Consider the following 23,334-nt stretch of genomic DNA (forward strand, 5'->3'; position numbering starts at 1 on the left):
GTTGGTCAGATCAGCATATCACTGGAGGCTCAAGGCATTCAAAATATTATTGTACATTCCAGCAGGAATTTCCAACAGGCTTTCCTTCTCCAGAGGTTAATTCATGAGGAAACAAATAGTGAAGTGTGAAAGGTTCAGCTTTATGTATTCACTGCTTTCTTAAATAAAGAACTTGTGACTTGAATTCCCTGAATTTTGACACATTTACCATTTATTCCATTGATTTCACCGGAATTACTTTAACCCATTTTTTTTTTATTAGCAATATACATTAATAATCCTCAATAAAAGAGTCTAAATTTTGCCATATGGATTTCATTCCCTTACATTTTACCTGCTGTGACCTCAGTTCAACTTCACACAAGCAGAATATAAATGAAATAATGAAAAGGACAGTTTAATGTTGTCAGACTAGTAAAATACACTACTCAACTATGAAAGACATAGAAAGATGTTAGCATCTTCAGCACACCTCATTATTAACCCTATAATTGGTTTTAGTCAGAAGAAAAATGCTAAGTCTCTTGCCTACAAATGCCATCAAATTTACTTCTAGCATTAGGAAGTTCATATTTCATTTTACTCAGAAAAGAATTGCAGCTATATCAATAAGTCAAATGCATATGCACACCTACATAAAAGGAGGAGTGATTGCAGAGGGTAAAATGCTTTGAAGATTGTCCAGAAAGGGTGAAAAGCTCATCTGAAAGGCATTCATTCCTATGAGAGGAGCTGGAAGCAGAGGCACAAGTTAACAGCAAAAGGAGGTGTTCCTGCAGCCTTCTGCTGAACCCCAAAGGCAACTTGCATTATATATAATCACACCACCACTGCTGCCTGTGGCCACAACCCCACCTATAAACATTTGTAGATCAACTACAGTGCAGAAAGCCACTGCAGAAGTAGAGTGGAAGAACAGGAAAGAGGGGCTGGAGATATCGGGAGGAAGGGCAGGATGCAGACTGAACTCACCACGGTGGCAGCAGGAAACCCAGATTCAGGTTTGTCCACCCCTTATCTGTTTGCACACGATGTTGACTCACAGTTCTATTGCATGCCTATACTACTGCCAGTTCAGAAGCTTTGCTGTGCAGACAGCAGCTAAGATCACCGTAATTAAAGTGGAGACATGTTAGCCAACATGCAGGACCAGAATAAAGTAAAAGGCTTACTGTGGCAAAGGGGGAATCCCAGGGACTGAAGAAGCAAAACGTGTCTGACAAGAGCTACTGATGCTTCACCAAAAGGCAAATTAACTCAAGTCCACAGGGAAGAGTGTAACACTAAGGGCTTTGGTCACTGTCACTGTTCATTGGTAGATATTCAAAAGACTGATGACAATTTAAACAGTAACCAGTTAAGATAACATCCTGCAAGCGCTGCACAGGTTTTCTGGCTAAATCAGAACCTTGTCCAATTTCTTTTTCAGTCTTGAAAGTGTCAAAATCTCATCTGTGTTACAGTCTGGAGACCAGAACAGTGATTTATAGACACACTTGTAGCAAACCCCTACTACCTGGAGGCTGGTCAGGGAGGTGCTACTCTTGGCTGGGAGAAATGGAGATGAAAAACAGGGACAGGGGGAGGGAGAGAGAAGAAGGGAAGAACCCCTCATATCTCCTGAAGAAAGTCCAGCATGATATTCTGTTTGGGAGGGAACAGTTGTCAAATGGATTCAATATTCAGATCACTGAAGGCTCACATAAAAAAACCTTCCTACCATTAAACTTAAATTACAGTAACCAGTTGAAAGAAATGTGGTAAGGTGTAGCTTAAAGAAGAGAAAAGGAGGATGACAAGCAGGAATGCTGGAGTAAAATACAAAGAGAACCTGAGGAGAAAGCTGCGTCCAACTGTCATTGAGTAACTCTGGCAAGAGCTACATGAGTTAGGGTCTGAACCATAACACTTAGGAGGACTGAAACATCTGTCTAGCAAAAGCCATAAGCAAGAGCATCACTTAAGTGACGAGTAAATTTGAAATCACCATGAGAAAGACTGCAGTGTAGAAATCCTCAGGCCTGAGGTCTTAATTCTTCCTTTGACAATTCATCATCTCCTGCTTCTTCCCCAGCCAGTCTATTGCAGAGCCCTTCATCTACCAAGGTCTGAACAAATAATCTGCTTCACTCTCTGTACTCTGAAAGGAGCTCCATAAAACACCTGAAATGTTGCAGCACAGTTTTCCTTCAAGATACAGACACAAGCATGTGAATAAAAAAAAGTAGGCATGTCATGAGGTCTGCAGTCTTAAACTTGGAGAACACATTTCTTTCTGACTTTTTTTTTTTCCATTCCTAAATAATTATTGTAGTCACAATATCTTTGGAGCTGGTAATTCAAATTCTTTGATTTACAGGCACAATGGCTTTTTAAATCTTATTGGAAAGAAAAAACCTTAAACAAAGGATAATACATCTGAAAATCTACAGACCCATAGAATGGTATCAAACAATTTTAATCCAAAAAATGCTTAAAATTCACAAGAATATCAAGAAATGCTCTATGATACAGAACATCAACATATAGATAGGGTAAGTTTAGATGATGTGCAGGACCTCTGGGCACCCAGAGGCAGAGACAGAACAGAACCATTGTGGTTTCTGCCCTACCTCCAACATTCCTGGCTCCCCTGGGAAGGCAGTTGAGCTGCTTATGAAACAGCTCTCCAAACACTGCAATCAGCAGATGCTTCTGCAGCTGAGATGGCCCAGCACAAGCAGGAGCCACAAAAAGAGGATGGAGCTGCAGCATAAGGCTCACAAGCTCACAACCCTAAAACTTCTTGGCCTTGCCAACTGTGCTGGTCCACACAGGTGCAGAAAGCCACAGGGGATGGCGATGCACCTTCTTTGTTCCTGCTTCATGGGTGAGATGATACATTCTTGCAGGTAGAAGGCAAACTTGGTGTATCCATGCAGGTAAACAGTTCAGAGATGGTCCTATGTCAGCAATTACCTCAGTTATTACTTGAAACCTGTTTGGCTCCCCTTTGCTACACAGCAGACAAGCAAGTGCTTGCGGAGTTACTGGAGCTCGCACTGCTGGCTCCAGCATAACCTCCTCCCAGTGTTCCCTGCTAGGTCATTTTGGGAGCACAGTGGTGGGCAGACAGACATTGCTTAGGGAGTAATTGCCCACACTGCTGCTGGACAATTGCAGCACTTATTTCTCATTTACTTACAAACTCAGTAATAAGTTATATTTCCTTCATCATCAGGAGTTAGAACCATAAGAGAGAACAAAAGCACAAAATATTTGTCTCTAATCACAGACCTTTGAGCAAGGTTTGAAAAGACCAGACAAATCCCCACCCTTTCACTTAGTACATCCCATACCTAAATAGAGACTCCAAGCTGCTCTGAGTGACAGTGACACATCTACCATTGTACATATCACTGCAAAAATCATCAGATAAGAAATGAGCCAGACATTCTGAAAATAGAAGTACCCAATTTATTGATAAGTTAGGAGAAACAAGTTACTGACAGCTGCACTCACAAGTTTCCACACAAATTATACACTCACAAGTATTCTAACTGTATTAGTTCTAAATTCATATTGCCTCTAAACTGATACAAAACTCTATCATTCTCATATTGAAAAACTTAATTTTTCAAGTCACTTGCTTATGTCTACTCTACAGCCCACTGCAAAAACTAAAGTCTGGATTAATGCAAGTACTGAACACAAAACAGCTTTCTCCCTGCCTTGAATCCATTTCCACTAATGAAAGAACCACAATGACAACACTAAATAACAATCATGAATAAAATATCAGGAGCATATGAGGCACATTGTATAAACTCCTCAAAACAAACATTCTGCTTGAAGTACCAATACCAAGACCACTAAAATAAAGGAAGTGTAGCTATCTTTCGATCACTGTTATGGCAACCATAGTACAAACAACACAAACTTAACGTCAAATTAAGCTGTATGTTTGCAAAGCTTTGAAGCCTCTACACATCAAGGAAAATTCACATGAACACAGAGTTTTATCATCTTTTGTGTAGCTTCAGCCTGTTTCCTTCGTTGAAGCACTACTTCAAAAATCAAGACTTTTTCTAGGACTTGTAATGGTTCTTCCTTCAAGCTTTGCCCTGTTTTCCAGCTTGTACTCTATGGTCAGCCTCCTTATAAGGCATTTACAGCTGTTACAGGGAGTAGAGCAGTCTAAAAAAAATAGCCACTCCATTAGCAGTATCTTGTCCAGGTGAGTCTGCCATTCCTGTTCTATACAGGAACTATTTCTGTAAGAGACCCAGTGTCACAACAAGCCTTGTCCATCAGCAGTATTTCTGCTTCTGGCCTGCACACTAAAGGCTGTCAAGAGTGAGTACAAGTAAAACACTTCTACTTAATTGGTAACAGTTCTGATGCAAGTGATCAACTTCCAAGAGAGTCTATATGAGGAAAGTAAATTGAAATAACATGATCAGATGTATATTTGCATCTCATACATGCCCAAGAAGCTAGTGCAGACCAATTCTGCTACTGCTTTAGGAGCCCAAAAGTCTCAACTGCTCATTTCTTCATCGTTTTTTGGAGAGTCCGGATAGGCCTGTCAATGAGCAACATCTGCAGCCTGGACAGAAGCAGCCTACCAGCCAACACTCTCCTGCCATAATTTTAGAAAAAATGATACAGATCAATGTTACAGAAATCCATCTCCATTTTTATCAGAAGCCTCTGTAAACATTTATGGAGCAACTTAATTTTGTTAAGTGTGGCCAAAAAAAAAAAAAAAGGAAAACGCTGAGTGTTATTGCCATGGTTCAGTGTTATAGGAAGCACCAGCCCTTGTTTTGCCTGTTACTACACACCATACTAAGAAATTTGACTAATTTTGTTCTAAAATAACTCACATCAGTGAAATCTCCAGCAAAACCACGTGGTTTTACTTCTCGTGTTCTGTATGAAGACGGAAGTTGGAGCACAAGCAAGGAGCTTGCTTTACATGTGATAAAAGCTGTGTATTTTGGGGAGCATTCTAACCCATTTGTTAAACATCATTACCATAGTCAGAGGCGATACAGATTCAAAGTGGCAGGCAGTCACATCCAATCTTTGCAGGTAAACTGTCTACCCACCTTCAGTAATCACCTGCCATGCAACTTCAAATGCCAAACACTCGCTAACTCAACCCCCAGCCTCCAGTAAGTCAGTGAAGAAATCTGTGCTCTACTGTGGTCTGAAAAGCAGTGTTCAGAACAACTTCTGGGTTCAGATGTAGTGAAATCAAATTTACATTGTGCCTGACTTTGTAAAAACAGCTGACCATTTTTCCTTGGCAAGAGTTCTGTCTCAGATTCATCTAAATATAATCCCTGCTCTCCCCAGGACTCCTTCATGTTCCATTTTAGTTACACCACCACATATCCATGCTGATATTTCAATGCATTATTTATTCTGCTATACTGTATTGAGAACATATGGAATTTAAGACTTGTTTGCCACTGAACAAAGGCCAGCCAGCTATTGACTGGGTAAATCTGTTGGGCTCAAAAAATTTTAAGTTCGAGAAATAAGCAGCACATGCCACAAGTCACATCTCATCCCTACAGTTTTGAGGCCCTGCAAGTCAAGAGTAGTTTTACCAGCAGAAGAGGGTTGAAAAAGCATCTTGAATCTCACATTACTTAGGGAAAATATTTCACTTTCTTGTAGAAGTAGTCTAGTATTTAGACAGTTGCTTACAATTTTACCGCTGTGGCATTGCCTGATGGACACTGTCATGCCTTTACTGACACTTATGGATTTATGAAACTACAGCACTAGAGATGAAAATCCCTCAAAACCATGTCTAACTCAAAACTCTCTGGGCAGCATGAGAGCTGAGAGCAGCCCCAGCCCTGGCAGGCAGGGCACCAGAGTGGCAGCAGCACCACAGCAAAGGCACCCAGGGGAAGACTACAGTTATTCACACAGCTCCTTCCCATGTCCCTCAGTCCACACTCATGTGTTGCCTGCACATTTTTTCACCCCACTTTTCCAGATCTCTATGTGCAGCACTAACACAACTTAAATCAACCTGCTGTTACCCCCACTTGTGCTCATCCCTGCTCCAGCTACTACATTATATTGGCAGACCTGCCTGTGGGTTTGTGCTGTAAGCCAGACTGGGGACATAATCTAGCCAACAATAATCTCATAGAAGGAATTGAGGTTGCATCTTTCACCAGCAGAGCTGACTGAAAGAACACATGAAACCACAGCTTCAGGGTGCGGTTCCAGAGCAATTTAAACACATTTAAATTCTGGCTGCCACGGTCCCACCTGGCCAGAAAGTCCCCCCCCCCCCCCCCCCCCCCCCCCCCCCTTGGGCTGACAGGCACAGCTGTGAGATCTGCAGCCAGCCCCTGACGAGGCCAGAAGTAACTGCAAATCCAGCAATGTAAATCAGCTCTGCAAAGAGAGATTACCTTCCTGACAGATTAGGTCTCCATGCCGTCATATGAGCATTGGCAAGAGGTGAAGACCACAGCAGCCTGACAGAATGGCTGAAGACACCTTGACAAATTCAGGCCACTGAAACCTCACCAGTTGCAACAGTCTGCAGCAAGGCAGGAGCTGGGATCCCAGTGTCATTAACATCAGTTAAACCCAGCAACTTCTGTCATGAAAGAAGATGACCCTAGATACAGGATTGTGGTTTTGGCAAAGAAAACCTGTGTTCTTGTTTAGTTTTCAAGCTTTTTACCTTGTTTCTCATCACTTCAACAAGACACATATATCCCCTGCACTTATGATTCCCTCAAACAGCTTTGAAACACGCCTTTAAAAACACAAGTAAAACATTTACTGGCATATAGTTTGACATTACAACTCTGTGAAAGAGTGCCGGCCTTAATGAAGCACATTTCTGCACAAGGTTTGGGCATTTCCCTTTTCAGCTGTCCCTGGATTAATCTGTTCTATGCTCCTAGAAGCTGTGAGGCTCCATTCATGCAAATATCACCAGTGTATGGAACAGCTTTACAAATCAAGCACAAATACTAGAAGATACCCTTAATTTTCCAGAGGGATGCCAGTAGAGGATGGATAACATGCATGACTACATACGTCCCTTCAGACTTTGGAGCCTGGTAAGAATCAGTTTAAATACCTTGCTAGATGCCACAAGAGGTTTTACTGCACTTCAAAAGAAGTAGGTCAGAGTCCACAGGGGAGGACTGGCAGAGACCATGTCCTTCATCATCCACTTTAGCTGAAGCCACAAACAGCTTAGCCTAATACACCCAAGCCAAAAGAAGCAGCTGGGATAAAGACAGTAGATTCTGCCAGCTTTGGAGCCTGGCTAACAGGTGGGGCAGGCACCACACCTTGAGGCAGCAGGTCCTTAGGGGCTGGCAGTGGTTTGCCAGCAGTTGTGAGTCAGAGCTCTAAGGTGCTCCTTGAATCTGACTCCCGAAGAATTTATACCTGGCCAACCTCTTAACTTGGGCAGTAAGTGATAACAAAGAACTGACATAATTCTTCAAGTGTTTCTTGCTAGTGTATACTCACTTGAACAAAACAGTAATTTAACACAGAAATTGACACCAGCACAGGGTCTTAATAGCCATTCATTTCCTTACACATTTCAAAAGGTATTTAGGAACCATGCAGAATTTGTATGAACACCACCCAATTCAGTATCTCTCTTGAAGTATAGCAGGGAAGCTGATCTCCAAACCAAAGCATCCCTTTTCCATGCTCCCCAGGCCAGGGTGGGCACCGATTTTCCCCTGTCCAGCCTCTGCACTTTCACTCCACAACGTGTGGCAGTTCAAGGATACCTGTTCCAAAACCACACTGAAACAGCCTGAACAAGTGAAGCAAACACAGCAGGTTAATAATTTCCTGCAAGGAGTAGAGCACAGGAGAGCACACTCGCTTATCATTCCACTGAAATATGACCCACCAGTCCTGCCTATCACTGCCAGATATTTTTTTTTCCACCATACATGTAAGACTATTCCTTGTAAATCATAGTCAGCTTGAATCAGCAACTGTATCAAGCAAATCCTGAGAGAGAACCACCAGGTAACAGAAACACCACTTAACAGAAGAGATGATCTGCAAATTGGCATGCTTCCTATACTCTGCCTCAAGTCTTGGACTTGATCTAGCACACCTATGTGTTATAAATCCTGTTTCCAGCACAATATTAAAATTTCCTGTTTCAACAGTGTTTAAGTAGTTTTAAGCATGCTGTAACATAGTTCCATCCTTTCTTTACCAAGAAACTTCAGGAGAGATGAGCCTGCTTTGTACAAATGGACACGGAGAACCACTCCTATCAAATGAATTATGAGCACTTGGTTAAACAAAACAGTTAAACTTTTCAAGCTCTTATTCAGCAGTTTAATTATTAGCAACCTACAAAAGGGTGGAAGAGATAAACAATGTATTCAGTTGCCAAATTACACCCATCAATAAAAAAGGAGAAGAAAAAGTGTTCTCATAAACCACAAGTACTACAGGAACGTATACACCCACAACAATATATATGCATAGGATAAAGTTAAGCCTTTAAAAAAAACCAAAAAAAACCCAAAAAAAACCAAAACACAAAAAACCCCAGCAACTTAAACACCCATATGTTTTCCACTTAGAAAAATCCTATGGAACTTTTACCAAAATATTTTTTCCCCTCTTAAATTGAAAAACAGCCATTTGTTTCCCTGTGCTTAATAGACATGCAGAGAGATGTATAGTTTCTGACAATAAACGTTTCTCAAAAAGCCACCAGTTTGCAAGCTTTCACATCCTGCTGAAGAAAGAAGCTAGGTGCAGTTTCATAGAGGTGTAGGCTGTGTTTCATTTTAGGTTTGTGGAGACAGGCAGGGCAGCCCTCCCACATGAATCTTCATGCTCACCTCTTAACTCCTAGTGTCAAGCAGAAGCAGTCATGGGAGCCAGGACCATAAATACAAGCAACACCCTCATCACTGGATACTAAAGTCAGGTTTACTCCATATTTACCTTCTTATGCTCAGTGAAGCTGGCTTTCCAGCTTCAGCAGGAGACATGAAGACTTTAGCTGCTTGTCTCTGATAGATGTGTTTGATGATACTGAAGCATCTAGTTTCTCTCCCACTTGGTATACAGGGTCTTAGGGCATATGTTAGTTAATTCAGCTACTCTGAGCATGGAATGGCCTCACTCACTGTAGTTTTATTACATTCCTGGAACTGCAGAAAAGCCATTCAGACACTTCTTAAAAAGTTAAGTATTTGTTTCTGCACACAGGTTTCAGGGAGAACTAGCTATAAAGGACCTAAGAGTAATAGGTAAAAGGGATTCTTGAAGGCACACCACTGACTGATTTGCTTTCTTCCTATGTTCAAATCCACATTTAATCTGTGAGGCACATTCAAGATTTAGACTTATTCTCTCCATAATCTTCAACAACACCAAGCATTTTTGTTGTAAAAATGGCTCATGCCTTGAGTTGTATTCACAACTCAATATGTAGTCACAATTCTCTGCAGTTCTGTGAACCTCTGCATTTGATTGTGTTGGGATTGAGAAATAAAACAGGAAGCAGCTATAGCCAGACTGGAAATGTATGCAAGCTATGTAATTTCAGTTGTAGTGTGCCCATTAACAGTTTCTGATGTATAAACTGCTTCCTTGTATTTGTATGATCTCACTTGAGTTGGTGCTCGACATGGCTATCTGAAAGACTTGTTGGTGCTCCACTGAAAATCTCTTCCACATCTTTAAGCTATTGACAACATGCAGAATCAGAGGAGCCTTTCAATAAGTGGTCCAGGGAGCCACAAGTCTTTGGCTCTAACAGGCTAAGAGAAGACTCTCTGGACTTTGCTCTGAGCTCCTGTTTCTCCCATGAGCCATGTTCATCCTGAACTAGCACCCACCCAGAAAGGGATCCTCTTGTTTGGTTTCATTCAGCTATTTCCTGAATTTAAAGATGAAAATGATCAACTCTAAGATTTTTTTGCTAGATGCATATCTTTGAATTACTACATCAGCAAAACTTGTAATGAAAAACTTAGTCTTTAAGTTAGGGATATGTCTTCCCAGTTACTCACTTTGTGCTACAAGGTCATATGCTCAGGGACATATTCTTACCCAGTGGTATCCATCAGGCTACAAAACATAGCCAAGATTTGCATATGGCTTCCTCTCACTATCACAATGAAAAACTACTGATACCCATGCACTGGTTCATATATTTCCTAGTGGAGAATTATGGTAGTAAAATGCTAACCTTCTTCAGAGCAATACACAAAGTGTGCCAGGAGCTGGAAGCCAAAGTCAAAAGTCCAAGTTAAATGTTTAAAAGTGTACTGGGTCTCTAAAGCAAGTAGTCTTAACAATTTGAATGCCTTACTTGGACAACTTATTAACTCTTCTATGAAATCCAGCATAGATGTGTTGTTCAACATAGGGAACCGTTTACCAGTGATCCAAAGTGTAGTTTCAGTTATATAGAGAACCTACAACCAATGATGGGCTTCATAAGGCTCAGATAATGCTATTGTAAGTTTTCTAGTTAAGGAGATTTTTCTGTTTTGACTTTTTAAGATGCTTCTCCCCAGATGGCAGGCAAATACATTGTAGATAAAACATGTGATTTTCTAGAAACAAGCTAAAAAACAAAACATGCACCCATAATTGTGCTATCACTACAGACAAGGCTATGTTTGTTTTTATTATATATGGAGTTCTCTACTGAATTCTTTGGTGTATTTTCTTAAAAATGTAAGCATCAGCCTGGCATATATGAGGAGCTTTTGCCCAGTCCCTTGAAAGGAATGTTATCTCAAAGGTTCTTGCAGCAAAAAAATCCATTCTAAAAAAAAAAAGATGATGCAGTGTGGTACAGCAGCCATAGACCTGACTCAGGGAAGGACAAAACCACTGAAGCCCGAGCAAGCCAGCAGCATCTGTTAGAGAGGAGGTGGTGTCAGAAAAAACAAGAAAAATGCTCTCACCTGCTCCTGTCCCTGGAACAGGAAGCCAAATACCAGAAGAGTGGCTACAGCTCAAAACACAAAATTCTCCCAAAAGCAAAAGGCTCTGAACTATCATATTGAAGTGTAAATACTGAGAGGACAGACCACATCTTCAAGACTACATTCAGCATCCTTAACATGGCCATTATTTTCCCACAATAAATGAGGCTTGAAATTCTTAGCATACTCTGAGTAGTTCTGGCAATAAAGTAAATTATCCTCAGTGCCCAGGCAGAAACCAAAGCCCAAAGGATGAGCCCTTTGCTTTAAGTCAAAGCCTCATAGATGACCATATTGGACTTTATAGCAGACTAGCAAGTGCCATATGTCTAAACTTGCATGTTCTCATACCAGCCAGAGCAGATCTGCACAGGAAAGCCCCTGTTGCTACAGGCCTGATGGGCACACCACCTCCATTTGAGGAATTTCTGCATGTCAGGCAAGTAAACAAAATGCCAACCTAAGACTGGAGCACCATGTGGCACACTGCCTGGACACTGCCCTACTACGTAGCAATGGCATAACAAGCTGAGATGACTGGAAAGTTGGCTTCATAAGCAAAATATTCACCTTTACTAACATGCTAGCATGGGCACTCAGAGTATATCTGTAGTAACTCACTCTGAAAAACGTTATGAGTACTGACAACTGTGAACATGCCTTCAGAAAGTCTCTCATCCACCTACTAGGTACTACAAATAAAAAAATTAAGCCTACAGGCAGGTTCCATAGACTGCCCCAACTGGCAGGCGTCAGTGCTCAGGAGGGCACAGCATCCTCCAAGCTGAAGGTCTCTCTGCCATGCGTCACATTTTCTGTCTGCCCTGGAAGTGAGGTAGCCCCTAACGTTGTCAAGGGCTTTTGTGCTTCTTTCAAAAAAGAGCTTTCTGAACCAGTTTTAAACAAAGATGCTACGCTAAGACCTGTGAAGTTGCTCATCAGACCACAGGATGCCAGGGTGGTTGTAAGCTTTACAAATAATTTCCGTGTTCACATTTCGCAGAGCCTGAAATATCAGAGGCCTTTCTTACAGGGATGGCAGAGGGCTTGCACTGCTCTGCCCACAGGAACCGGGAGAAAGCACAGCCCGGTACAGAATCCCAGCATGGCACAACAATGCTGAGAGAGCACGGCAGCAGGGGGAGGAAAGGCGCTTCAAGGCTTTACTTAAATACAGGTTTGGGAAGCAAATACACTTCCTCTGGAAAGAGATGCCTGGTACCTGCCCTGCTCCTCGCCTCACCTCAGTTATTATTTAAAGTTACAAAGTTGTAAACCGAAGTTATAAAATTAGAAATCAAAGTTTTAATATTGTAATCCGAAATTCATAAATCATAATCCAACTGTAACAAAATTACGACCCTAAGCTACAGTCACAATTCAAGTTACAAAGTTACAACCCAAAGCGATGCCTCTAAGAACGCGTTACAAAGTTAAAGCTCAAAGCTCGAGCTCTAACCTAAAATTCCCAAGTTGCAATGCGGAATTACAACTATAAGCCATTCGGAAAGTTTCAGAACAAAACCCAGCCCCATGAAAACCTGCTCAAGACCCGGCCAGAGCTCGCCCCGAGCTAACCTAAAACAAACTGGAGTGCTGTGCACTGCAATAGTTTGCTGGGCGGGTTTTATTTTCCCTCCAGTTCCTCTCTTAATATTAAACCGAGAAAGCCAGCAAGGGAGGGGGACCAAGAAAAAAGCCCAAAACAACACAACCCAACAAAACCAAAGAAAAACGGCCTGAAGCGCCCCCCCTCTCCCCCCGACCCCACTCACAGCCGTAGCGGGGCCGCTGCAGGGGCGCCAGCTCCTCATGGTGCATCCTGCCGCCGCCGGGAGGGACGGCGCCGGCTGCCGCCCGCCCTTCTTATGCGCGGCCTCGGCCCCGCTGATTTGCTGCGCCCGCGGCCGCGACCGCCCCGCGCGGGGCCGAGGCCACCCGGGGCGGCTCCGCGCAGAGCCGCGGGGCGCCGCCGGCTGGGAGACGCGCGCCTGTGCCGCGGGCGAGGGGCGCCTGCGGGGAGCGGGAAGAAAGGGAGGAAAAACAAGGGAAAAGGAACCAGAAAAAAAGAAGAAATAAAAAAAAAATAAGGCAAAAAGTATGGGGAGGGGGGGAACCCAGATCAAAAAGCAGAAAAAGAATAAAAAAATCCCGAAACCAAAAAGCAAAGAAAAGCAAAACAAAATAAAAATAAATTTAAAAAAAAAGAAAAAAAGAAAAAAAGAAAAAGAAAAAAAGCACCCCCTAAGCCAAAACGCCCTTAAATCAAAAAGAAAAGAGAAGGGAAAAACAAAAAATCAAAATTTAAAAAAAAAAAAAAAAAAAAAGAGCAACAACTCTCTCAATAAAAAAAGCGATTTTAAAAGAAAAAGAAAAAAGGCAATAAAAAAAAAAAACCAACACCAAAAACAGTCCTCTAGTCCCACAACATGAAAGACCAAGGCACCTAGGACTCCCTCCTGCAGTTTTGCTCTTTTGAAAAACTCATCTTCAACAAACGGTGTTTTTCCCTGGCCAGACACCCACTTCCACAATCTGCAGGGCACATTTGGAGTGGGATGCGCCTGCCTGGGACTGTCTCATGTTGGTGATCCTTTCTGAGGGTTTTTGCAAGGAAGCAGGGCGTGTGCCTGTGTTCATGGCTTCTCTGCTGGGTGTCCCTGGTATCCTCAGAGGTGGCTTGATTTTGGACAGCAGAGGAACAAATCCACGGGACAGAGGTTCTTGTTTTGTGGTCACATGCTCTGAGGTGACATCTGAAATGCACTGGAGATGGGCAGGGGTGGGGGCTTCTCAAATAGAAATGTATTATGGGGCAGGACCATATCTTCCTGACAGTCTCTAAGCCCCAATCATGAAGTTTCCTGAAAAATGGAGAGTGTAACAGTGTCTGTGCACAGCAACAACCTACCTCACAAAGCCCGTGGGACATGATGCACCTGAGCATGCTTGTGGTTTAATGTGTAGCAAGGTGCCAGGTGACTCTTGATGGGTGTTTCCAGATTGTTTGGGCGATTTCAGTTATTTCTGTTTCAAAATAAACCAGTGTTAAACCAGTGCTGGATCTATAAAGTCTCCTCTGCAGTTTTCCACGGTTTTGAGGATGTCTGTAGGTTTCAAGGACCTCATTCTGTGCATTCTCCATTTCTGACTGTGTTGGGTATGGCTTACAGGTTGAAAACATGCTGGGGGGGGGGGGGGCGAGACAAGACATTCCTGGTAGTAATTAAAAGGTGGATTATTCAGGAGGAAAGGACTGAAAGAATACAGGAGAAAAATTAAACCCAGCGGGAAACACTGTTACTTTTCTTGAGCTAATTTTGATTTTCTTTTCTTCCTTTCCTCCATCCCTAGAGCCCAGGGATCAGGACTTACTGTAAAGGTGTGTGATGCAGGCATCGGTAAAGCCATGGTCCACACTTGGTTTTTTGAATGCTTTCTTGAATTTTACACAATCACCTATTTACTTTTTTCTCCTCTTACAAAAGAAAGAAAGTGGGTGATCAAATCCAACATGAAAATGAAGAAATATTCTTCCAGGTTAAAGTGCATTTAAGTTGATTGAAAATTTTACATTTGCTTTAAATGACCTTTTTTACTGCCTTCTATACTGTTACACTTAGCCTAAGTCAAGAAAATGTTGGAGAACACTTTCTTTATTTCTTTTATTCTTTAGTCAAAATCAGGTATGTCAAAGTTTTCTGTTAAATATTTTCTCTGACTAAAATCAAGGGGCCTTGTCCTTCTTAAAAGCTAATTTTTGACAGACCTGCATCATATTTTAAATGACAGTGCTTCTGTCCTGAAAAGCTCTCAGACTGGTCTGTAGGGCACATAGATGTGGTATGACACAGTGCAGGGGGGTCTCTCTCCTGGAGGAGCCATCTGGCAAAGCTCTGGAGGGTCTCCACAGGACATTGTCAGTGTTTGGTGTGTTTTCTTGCTCCCTCACTCACTGTGGTTAGAAAGACAAAGGTGTGTGCAGCCACAGTGTCACATGTATGTACATTGACACTGGCTGCTGAGAAAATGTCGATCTTTGTCTCTGAGCCTCTCTACCTGTAACATGTCCCCTCCCTCCTCCACCCCATGGCTCCCCTTGTCCTGGGTTAGCATCAGCATTTTTGTCATCACAGGGGACTCAGATAACTGATCCAGAAGAAAAAAATGCCTTTTTTATTTTGATAGGATTATTTCTCAGTCCAGCAGTTCCTCCATCACCTCCACCCATTTGCCTCTCAAATGTGAGAGCCAGGACAGAGCAGGGTGCGTGCAGCACGTGGGGAGAAATGAAAGGCCAGGGTAGGGAGAAATGAAAGATCACGGTAGAGAGAAATGAGAGTGGCTTTTGGGCAGTGGCAACTTCCATAATGCTTGCAGAACAACAGTCACAACAGGAATCAAATGCTCTCCGCAGGACACAAGACAGGTAAGAGAATATTGGAGTAACAAGCAAACAGCCTAGTGGGTCTGTTCGCAAGCTTTTGCTTTAGATTTGCTAATCCCTGGTTTTCTGATTTAAAATGAAACCTCCATCAGTTGTTCATGGCATGAAGATTTAGACAGATCCCTCTGGCAGGAACCAGGCAAAGGGATTGCAACTTGCCCCTACAAAGCTGCCAGGTACTGAATGTCAGGTGGAGGAGTAGCCCCTCTGCACCTCTTTCCTTTCCTTCCTCCTTATTCCCCTGCTGAAGTGTCACCACAGCTGCACCCAACACCTGCTCAGCTGGTTGGAAAGTTTCCCTGCAAGAAAGACAGCACACCATGTATTCTCCCCCTGTCTTATGGGAACCCGATTGCCGTAAATGTTGTAAAATCAACCACAGACTTCTAGTCAGCCTACACCAGGCCTAAGGCTGTGGTCTATATTCTCTTTTAAGTACTGAAGTGCTCTACATTTATAGTTACTAAAAATCCTGCACTTAAGAAATCAGTGTAGTCAGCTATCTAGAGTAAATGTTTGAATGAGAACATTTCCTGTTCGCACATTGGGTCCTTTAATGTAGCTTAAGATCAATGTCCTCACTGTATTATCAAGGACATTGTGCTGTGGATAACATGTTTCCCACTGCATTCTTGCTAACATTCCAGCTCCAGGCTTTGTACCTGCCTGTGAGTAAAGCAATACACCACCATAGGGAGAGAAGGTGGGAGCAAACTTGAGTTGAATGGGCTGTATTTTAATACAGTGACTTTATTTTCAGACGCAACTCTGGACTGCTTCAGATCTAACAGGAAAATAAGCTGACAGAAAACTGAGAGGAAGGAGGGGTGAAAATGTACTCTTCCTACACCTCATTGCCTGCAGTTGGATCAAAATTACTGCAGAGGCCTCTGCTACTTCATGTTTCCTGACAGTCCTGTTCTGTACAAAAGGATTTTATATGGCAAAGGATATTGATATTTTAAATTCTTAGGTGGCTTATGTAGCAGTGACACAGTAATTAGAGACAGAGGCTTTTTGTTGGAAACAGCAGCTCTAATGTTACTTTTTTCTGTGACAACACCTTTATTTTATTGGTAAATCATATGTCTCAGCTGGCTGCATTTGTCCTACAGAAAGGAAAAAAGGCATTTGCTATTTTAAAGGCGTTTGGGGTTTTGTTTTTCCATTATGTATTGCAGAAAAAGAACATGTTTCTTTTATTTTCACAGGAGAGAAAGCCTGGGCTGGAGAGAGTGCCTCGGTAAGCAGGAGTGGGGAGCTGCTCCTTGGGTGGGTCAGCCCGAACCTGTGCAGTACAATACAGAAAGAGATTAGCTCCAGGCAGACTCCCATTTATCATAAGGATCTTTTTGATTGTTTCCTTCATTCAGCTAATTAAAGGCTGACAACCTCAACCTGGACTTACCACACTGGCTCTTGTGCCAACCGAATAACAGTGTGTCACAACCAAAAATGCCCAGCCATCCTTTACTCTCTCCATGCATCCAGTAGATCTTTCCCTGACCGGTGGGATGGATCCCTGGTGCCTCAGCATGGTAGGACGGTCCCTTCAGCCCTGCTGGATGTCAGAGGTGGCTGAAGGGAAGGTGACTCATGGAAGTGACAGTGGCAGAGTTAGTCCCCTGCGCTACTGAGGATTTCAGTGGGAATGTCAGGTGAACTCAGATTAATAATTTTGCATAAACTGCAGTGAAAAGGCCATGGCTTTATGTTTATGAATCCAACGGAAAGGTCAAGAGGAGCTCAAGGCAACGTTAGGAAACATAAAATCGGGAAATGCCCCCTCGGTGCAGCTGCCTCTACAGTTTGCCAGGGGCCTTGCAAGCGGCTGCCTCCACGGGGAAAGGGATCAGCTGCAAGAATCAGCACTGGGAACCGGGCTGGGTTACAGCCTCTCCTTCGGCACGGTGTTCATGTTACATGCTGTTTATTGTCATGAGGTAAGTAAACAAAGAAGTCATCGTATAATTGGCCACAGGGATCCCTGGAAAAAAAACACAGCCATTGTCAGTGGAGAGGCTGTAACACCCCCGCTCGGGAAAAAGAAGCAAGGGGCATCTCTTGTCTCTGCTCCCTGACTTGTGTGCCCAGAGGGGAGAGGCAACAGCACAACCCAGCACTCCCCCAGTTACCCTCAGCTCTTTCCTTCCAATGAGTGAGGGAGGGCCTGTGGTCACAGCAGAAACCCTAATTAAAAAAGTATACTAAGCTCAAGCTAGGCCAGAGCTATGTCAAAGTGTCCCAAAGAAATGTGAGATTTCACAAATTCAAAATATCATGGCAAACTGAATGGGTGGGTAAAATGGAGACCTGGAGCAGAAGTGTTGAAGTGCTTTTCTGTCTCAGCAACAACAATCCTTCCTGTTGAGGAAGTGATTTTAACTTCTGAACTGTCCTGGCATACAGTTGGAGGCAACACTGAATACCGAAACTCAAAGTCTAGAGGAGCACATTCCTCAGATTTTATAACATCTGCTAGGGTGAGCCAAGGTAGTTGGAAACATGCTTAACTGAGCCCTGTTGGACATCAATCTTAAAAAAAAAAAAAAAAATTTTTTTAAAAATTGTCTTGAAATTGAAAACCCAGTTTTTAAAAACAAAATAAACAGTTTGTGGGATGGAGGGAAAATAAATGTGGGTAACTTTGAGCCAAACTTTTAAAGAAAGAAACCAGAAGATATGTTTTATAATGTGCACAGAAAAGTATGCTTTCTACAGCACTGACATCAGACAAAGAACATGATTAAAGAAATTACTTCAGCATCAAAATCTATCATCCTTCTACCACCTGCAAATCTCATGTTTGCCTTAAAGCTGCAGCTATCAAAGTAATGAGGTGCTTAAACACCTGCACTTAAGCTGTTCCAGGGAAAAAATCCTTTCTAGACCTTGTGTTTTGAGGGAAAACCTGCAAATGCAGTCCTGAAAATATCAAAAGCCATTTTGTCACCTTTGTCAGTAAAACCTCATGATTTCCATGTTAGTGCCATGAATCCAAGAATTTTGAATTAAAACACTGACCATCTGGCAACAGCAATACTGTGACTCTGAAGCATCTCTTCCCAGGTCCCGAATGGCGCCTTACAAACTTGAAGCACCACTCATGCTGATGCTGCTGTGCTCGTGGTGGTCTGTAGGGCCACGCCCCATTATCTCAGTCATGGGACTGATCTGACTTAATGTTCCTCTTCCCTGACCAAAAGATTTTTTTTTTGGAAGCCAGTTCAGCTCTTGAAGAACTGCTTAAAAATAAAAGAGGGAGTAGTGATGTGTCATATGCTGAAAGTGATAATCAGTAGTGGGGTGGGAATACTGAGTTATCTTATAGCTTCCTGCATCTACCTCTAATTGCTCCATGTCATACATCCTAGCCTTACCTAAAGTACATTTCTAAGGTGTACTTTTATATGTCCTTTGCTATCATGTGAGATTTTCCTCCACTTTTCCCATCCTGGCAAGACTTGGTTAAATCCTGCCTGCCAAGGTACCTAAGAAACCTGTTTCTCTGCTTGAACAGGTTTAAAAAATAAGTATTTGTTCAAAATGCCTTGGACAAATGCCCTGATTCCTGCAGAAGTGGCAAGTTTAGCAAGACAGAGGTGGAACTCTTTCTGTAAGAACTCTGCCAGCAAAGACCTTTTTCCATTTGCCTATTGGAATAAATATTTATTCATTTAAGTGTACTTTGGCGCGGAGTGACCCTCCTTGACTAGACATAATGAATGACCATAAAAATTAATTCAGAACTGCTTGAAATCAGAGAACATCTGTGCTTGGCTGCAGCTCACAGATTCAGCAAAAAAGCATTCTTCATCAGTTAGTTTCGATATAGCAAAGGTAAAATCTTGATTGTCTCCTCACATGTTATCCACAAAAAATACATGGTCTGCTTGTGACAGTGTTTCTTTTTGGGAAGGATTTTTTGGGGTTTTGGGGTTGGGGTTTTCTTTGTTTTTTTAATACAGCATCTGTGTGCTTCTTTGTGATTGCATGTGCTTAGCAATGTTTCCACTCCACTAAAAGTCTATGCATTATTCACTCATTAATGTATTATTTATTTATTACTCTCAAGGCAGAGTGCTAGGGGCTTTACATTTACAATGTACCAAGTGACAGCTAAGGCAACCCTACAACTATTTCTTGCCTGCCAACAGTTGCCCCACAGATAAAGCACAGGCTGAACTCCCATGGATTTCCACTAGACTAATTCTGGTCTTCTTATTTCCACCACTTTTCAACTGGCACAGCTCCAGCCTTTTGAAAAGCTTCTCATTATTCACATTAGTGTAAAAAAAAATGGAGAACATGTCTAAAAGACTGAAAAATTCAGGCTCTGGGAGACTCAGTGAGGAGAGCTAATTCCAGCATCCAGGACCCTTCACAGGGAACACAATGTCAGCAGCCTCCTCTTATTTAAATCAAAATGGCTTCAGTTTGAATTACACTTCTGGAAGTGGCATTGTTGTTTTTCTAAGGGAAAAAAGGTATTCCTCAGATAACGAGCTCCCAAATCAATTGTGGCTGCAGTAGTAAAATCAACATGTGAAATTCCAGGTAAAAATGAACCAGAAGCCTGTGTAGGTTGGGGAGTGTTGGGATCCTGACACTGGTTCACTGGGTTATGGCAGCACCGCTTTTGGAGAGGCCTGGAGCCACTCTCTGCTCCATACTTGTCGCACCAAAACACATGGCAGAGGTGAGCCGGTGTCTGCCTCTGGACACTTTGCTTACCCTTCTCATGAGGCGTGTGGTATCTGGGCAGTGGGTTTACCCACAAGTGAAGGATCTCAGTCTCCTGCTGGGCAATGACAGCTGAAACTCTTTCTGAGGTTTATGTTGATAACGTCTTTCCTGATCCTTTTCATTAGTTCTTTTTCTTACTCCACCTGTAGGTCAGATTGGTAATTGCACTGTTTCAACAGTTGGCCCTGTTTAATTTCTATAACCAGATTACTGTCAGTAAAATTCCTTGACATGGCCAGAGTTAATGTTTCCACATAGGGAGAGTCCTGTGTCATTGTGAACAAATATTTTTCCTTGGTTTCCACATTCATGTAACAATAACAATGCAAAGTAATATATTTAATTACAGATGACTTGGACAGACGTGAGCTCTTATCCACTTTTGTTTCTTTCAGTTTACCACCAGTTAATAGTTCTGATAGGCTTTTGCTAAGTCAAGTCTGGAGTTATTCTCTGGTAACTGGAGTTTGTATGCCCATGTATTCTGGTATTTTATATATATTTTAGATCAGAAAAAACAGTATGACAGCCCTACCAAAGACTGGTGAGTTCACACTAGCAGTATAATACTGACATTGCTGTAACCCAAGACAATAGCAATATCCTACTGTTCCTTGGTCCTACTCCAACATCTTTACTAATAGTTAGTTACCTTTTTTTTTTTTTTTTTTTTTTTTTTTTTTTTTCTCTAAACAGACTCACAATTTTATTCAAATTTTAAATGTTCTGATTTTAGGTAAAAACTGAAAGGAGAAAGTCAAAATCCTCCTGCATAATGAGAACTGGGTTGCTGACTAATTGTTCTCAAGGAGCCTGATCTTATTTTCTATATAATTTTACTGGACAGTAACAAACCAATAATTTCTGTAACTCCTTATGAACAGTATGTGAGGGAGGGAGAAACATACTCATAGAGTTCACCAGAGGCCCAGACCTGCTGGATGGGAAATAAACCTGGGAAAAAAGTTCTTAACTGATATGTAATCCTATGTACCAAGAGGATTTACTTTCAAATAGTCTAGTTCTACCACCAATGCTGCAAGGTTGTTTGTAGGCAGAATCTGGAGTTTGCAAGGGAGTCCTCAGGGAAGTATGTGCAAGGACAGCCACTCAAAGGCAAGTCATGTAGCAAATATAAGACTCCACTAATGGCTTCACTTCCAGGATGCTGGAGAATGTGGGTTACACTTAGTTTTATCAGATTTCTCATTCCTAGTCTCTGCAAAATCCAATCTGACTGCAGAGCAAAGAATGTTTTTATTTAAAGTCAAGAACCTCACTAGAGTCCTGGGGTTAAGTGCTTTGCAGTCTGTATGGACACACAACACAATTAAATATGTTATGATAGAACCTGTTGTAAAATGCACAGTTCAGAGCTATTGTAACCACTGACAAAACCACTGTTGTTCTGCAATAATTCAACTCTGTGCATTATCATGAAATTTTTTTAATTAAAGTACCATTTGCCTGTGGGGGAATTGAGATTAGATCTGTAGCCTAGACTATATCTGATCAGAATTCAGCCAAACTATCTGGATATCCAGAACATTTTAAGGGGTTACAGCAGGCATTTCACACTTCATTCTCGTAGCTAACGATTCTTAAGTATCTACTTTTTTCAGCATTGGACACTGTGTTTGAGGTCTACTTTCACAATTTTTCATTCTGTGATTGGAAGTGCCACAGTCTGATTTTTCTGAAGGATAACGGAAGTTACTCAAGGATTGATAAGACTGACAGTGCTTTGTCTTCTTATTTTCAAAGCTGGAAACATTGCCTGGATTGATTAGCGCAGGCGTTTCCAGAGGTAGTTTGTTCAGGCATTACCAATGATGGCAGCAGCTGCAGCTTCTGCATCTAGGTCTAAATGCACGGATGGCATCTGGCTTTCTGAGCAAAAGTCATATAGCACTTTGAAGACAGCAGTGTAGTTAATAGTGGTACACAAATCACAGCTGGCAAACCTTTGTGTTTGCATATTTCAGCAACTGATGTGGTCAGGCCCTTACTTGAAGCTCTATTGTCTTCTTTCAGGAAGTCTCTCCATAATTTGGCTTTTGATGTCTTCCCAAACTATTTCACACATACAACTTTAGTCTGCTATAGTAATACAAAGTCACTGCTGAAGTCCTGATCATACCAGTTAGGTCCACTCTGAGAGCAAGATATGAAATCCATCTGCAGAAAGAGTGGATCCACCTGCATATTGTGAAAACATATAGAATGGTATGATTTTCTGCTCATCTTAATATTTTCAGGAAAGTCTATGAGAACTTTAAGCCAACGTTTCTTTTCTCTGTTGTCAGTGTAAAGTGCTATAAAAAAGTTCCAGAGATGACTAAATAGGATGGGAAATGGTTCAGGTTAGATACCAATCTCACATTAGTCTAATATATCATGTGTGTAATTTTACAATTGCAGTGGATTAAATAGTAATCATAGCCTAGCTGGCATCCTAGTGGAAAGCAAAGGATAGAGAGGATGCACATGATCTATTTTAACATTTCGTCTCAGGTAACACAGAGCTGGCTACAATAAAATGCCTCCTCCTCTTACATTTGCATCCACAGCCTCTTTGTACTTGCCTTGTCTCACACAATATATAGCCACACACACACAGAGTGCTCTGAATTAAGCATCACCTTTTTGCTAGCGTAACTGTGTCAGCCAGGAGTATATACACATACGCTTTCAAAATTCTTCAGAGAAATGTAGTTCTATATGCTGAAGTTTCCTTTTTGCAGGATTATGTGCTCCAACACAAGATTCCCTGCTACTAAAGGTTTTCTAGAGAAGTTTCTGAAAGGTAGCTGTGAAGAATATGTGTAAATCCTCTCCCACACTCCCCTTTGGATTGTTATCTTCTGCACAAAAGAAGTTTATTTCTTCCCAGAAGGAGAGTAGGAGACAAGCATAAAGGCTTCATCTCCACTAGAGGATGAGAGCAGTGCTACCAATCCCCTTCAATGCAGGTAGATGAGGGTGTACATCTAAGGAGATCTAAAATACAGAGTAGTACTTCTGTTGGTTGTACTTAATAAACAGAGAAAGTTTTTTCGTGCTTTTCTGTATAAAAACTCTAGTTGCAAATCATACATGTTCTTGGTTGTAGGGTTTTGCAAACAGTGTTCTTGCATGAGCTGAAAAATACTTCAATTCACATGTTGTTTA

General features: G+C 41.9%; 1 protein-coding gene across 3 annotated transcripts in view; it reads right to left on the reverse strand.

Annotated features, from left to right (window-relative positions):
• The window catches only part of IQGAP2 (IQ motif containing GTPase activating protein 2), a 132,515-nt gene extending 119,036 nt beyond the window's left edge, over nucleotides 1-13,479 (reverse strand). For all 3 annotated transcript variants that reach the window (XM_074931423.1, XM_074931421.1, XM_074931420.1), the window contains exon 1: nucleotides 12,746-13,479. In XM_074931423.1, coding sequence (XP_074787524.1) covers nucleotides 12,746-12,791 — 46 coding nt within the window. In that variant the 5' untranslated portion in view covers nucleotides 12,792-13,479. The remainder of the gene's footprint in view (nucleotides 1-12,745) is intronic.
• Nucleotides 13,480-23,334: the final 9,855 nt, after the last annotated feature.

The sequence above is a fragment of the Athene noctua genome, chromosome Z (assembly GCF_965140245.1).
Source record: "Athene noctua chromosome Z, bAthNoc1.hap1.1, whole genome shotgun sequence".
In the NCBI taxonomy this organism is placed as follows: Eukaryota; Metazoa; Chordata; class Aves; order Strigiformes; family Strigidae; genus Athene; species Athene noctua.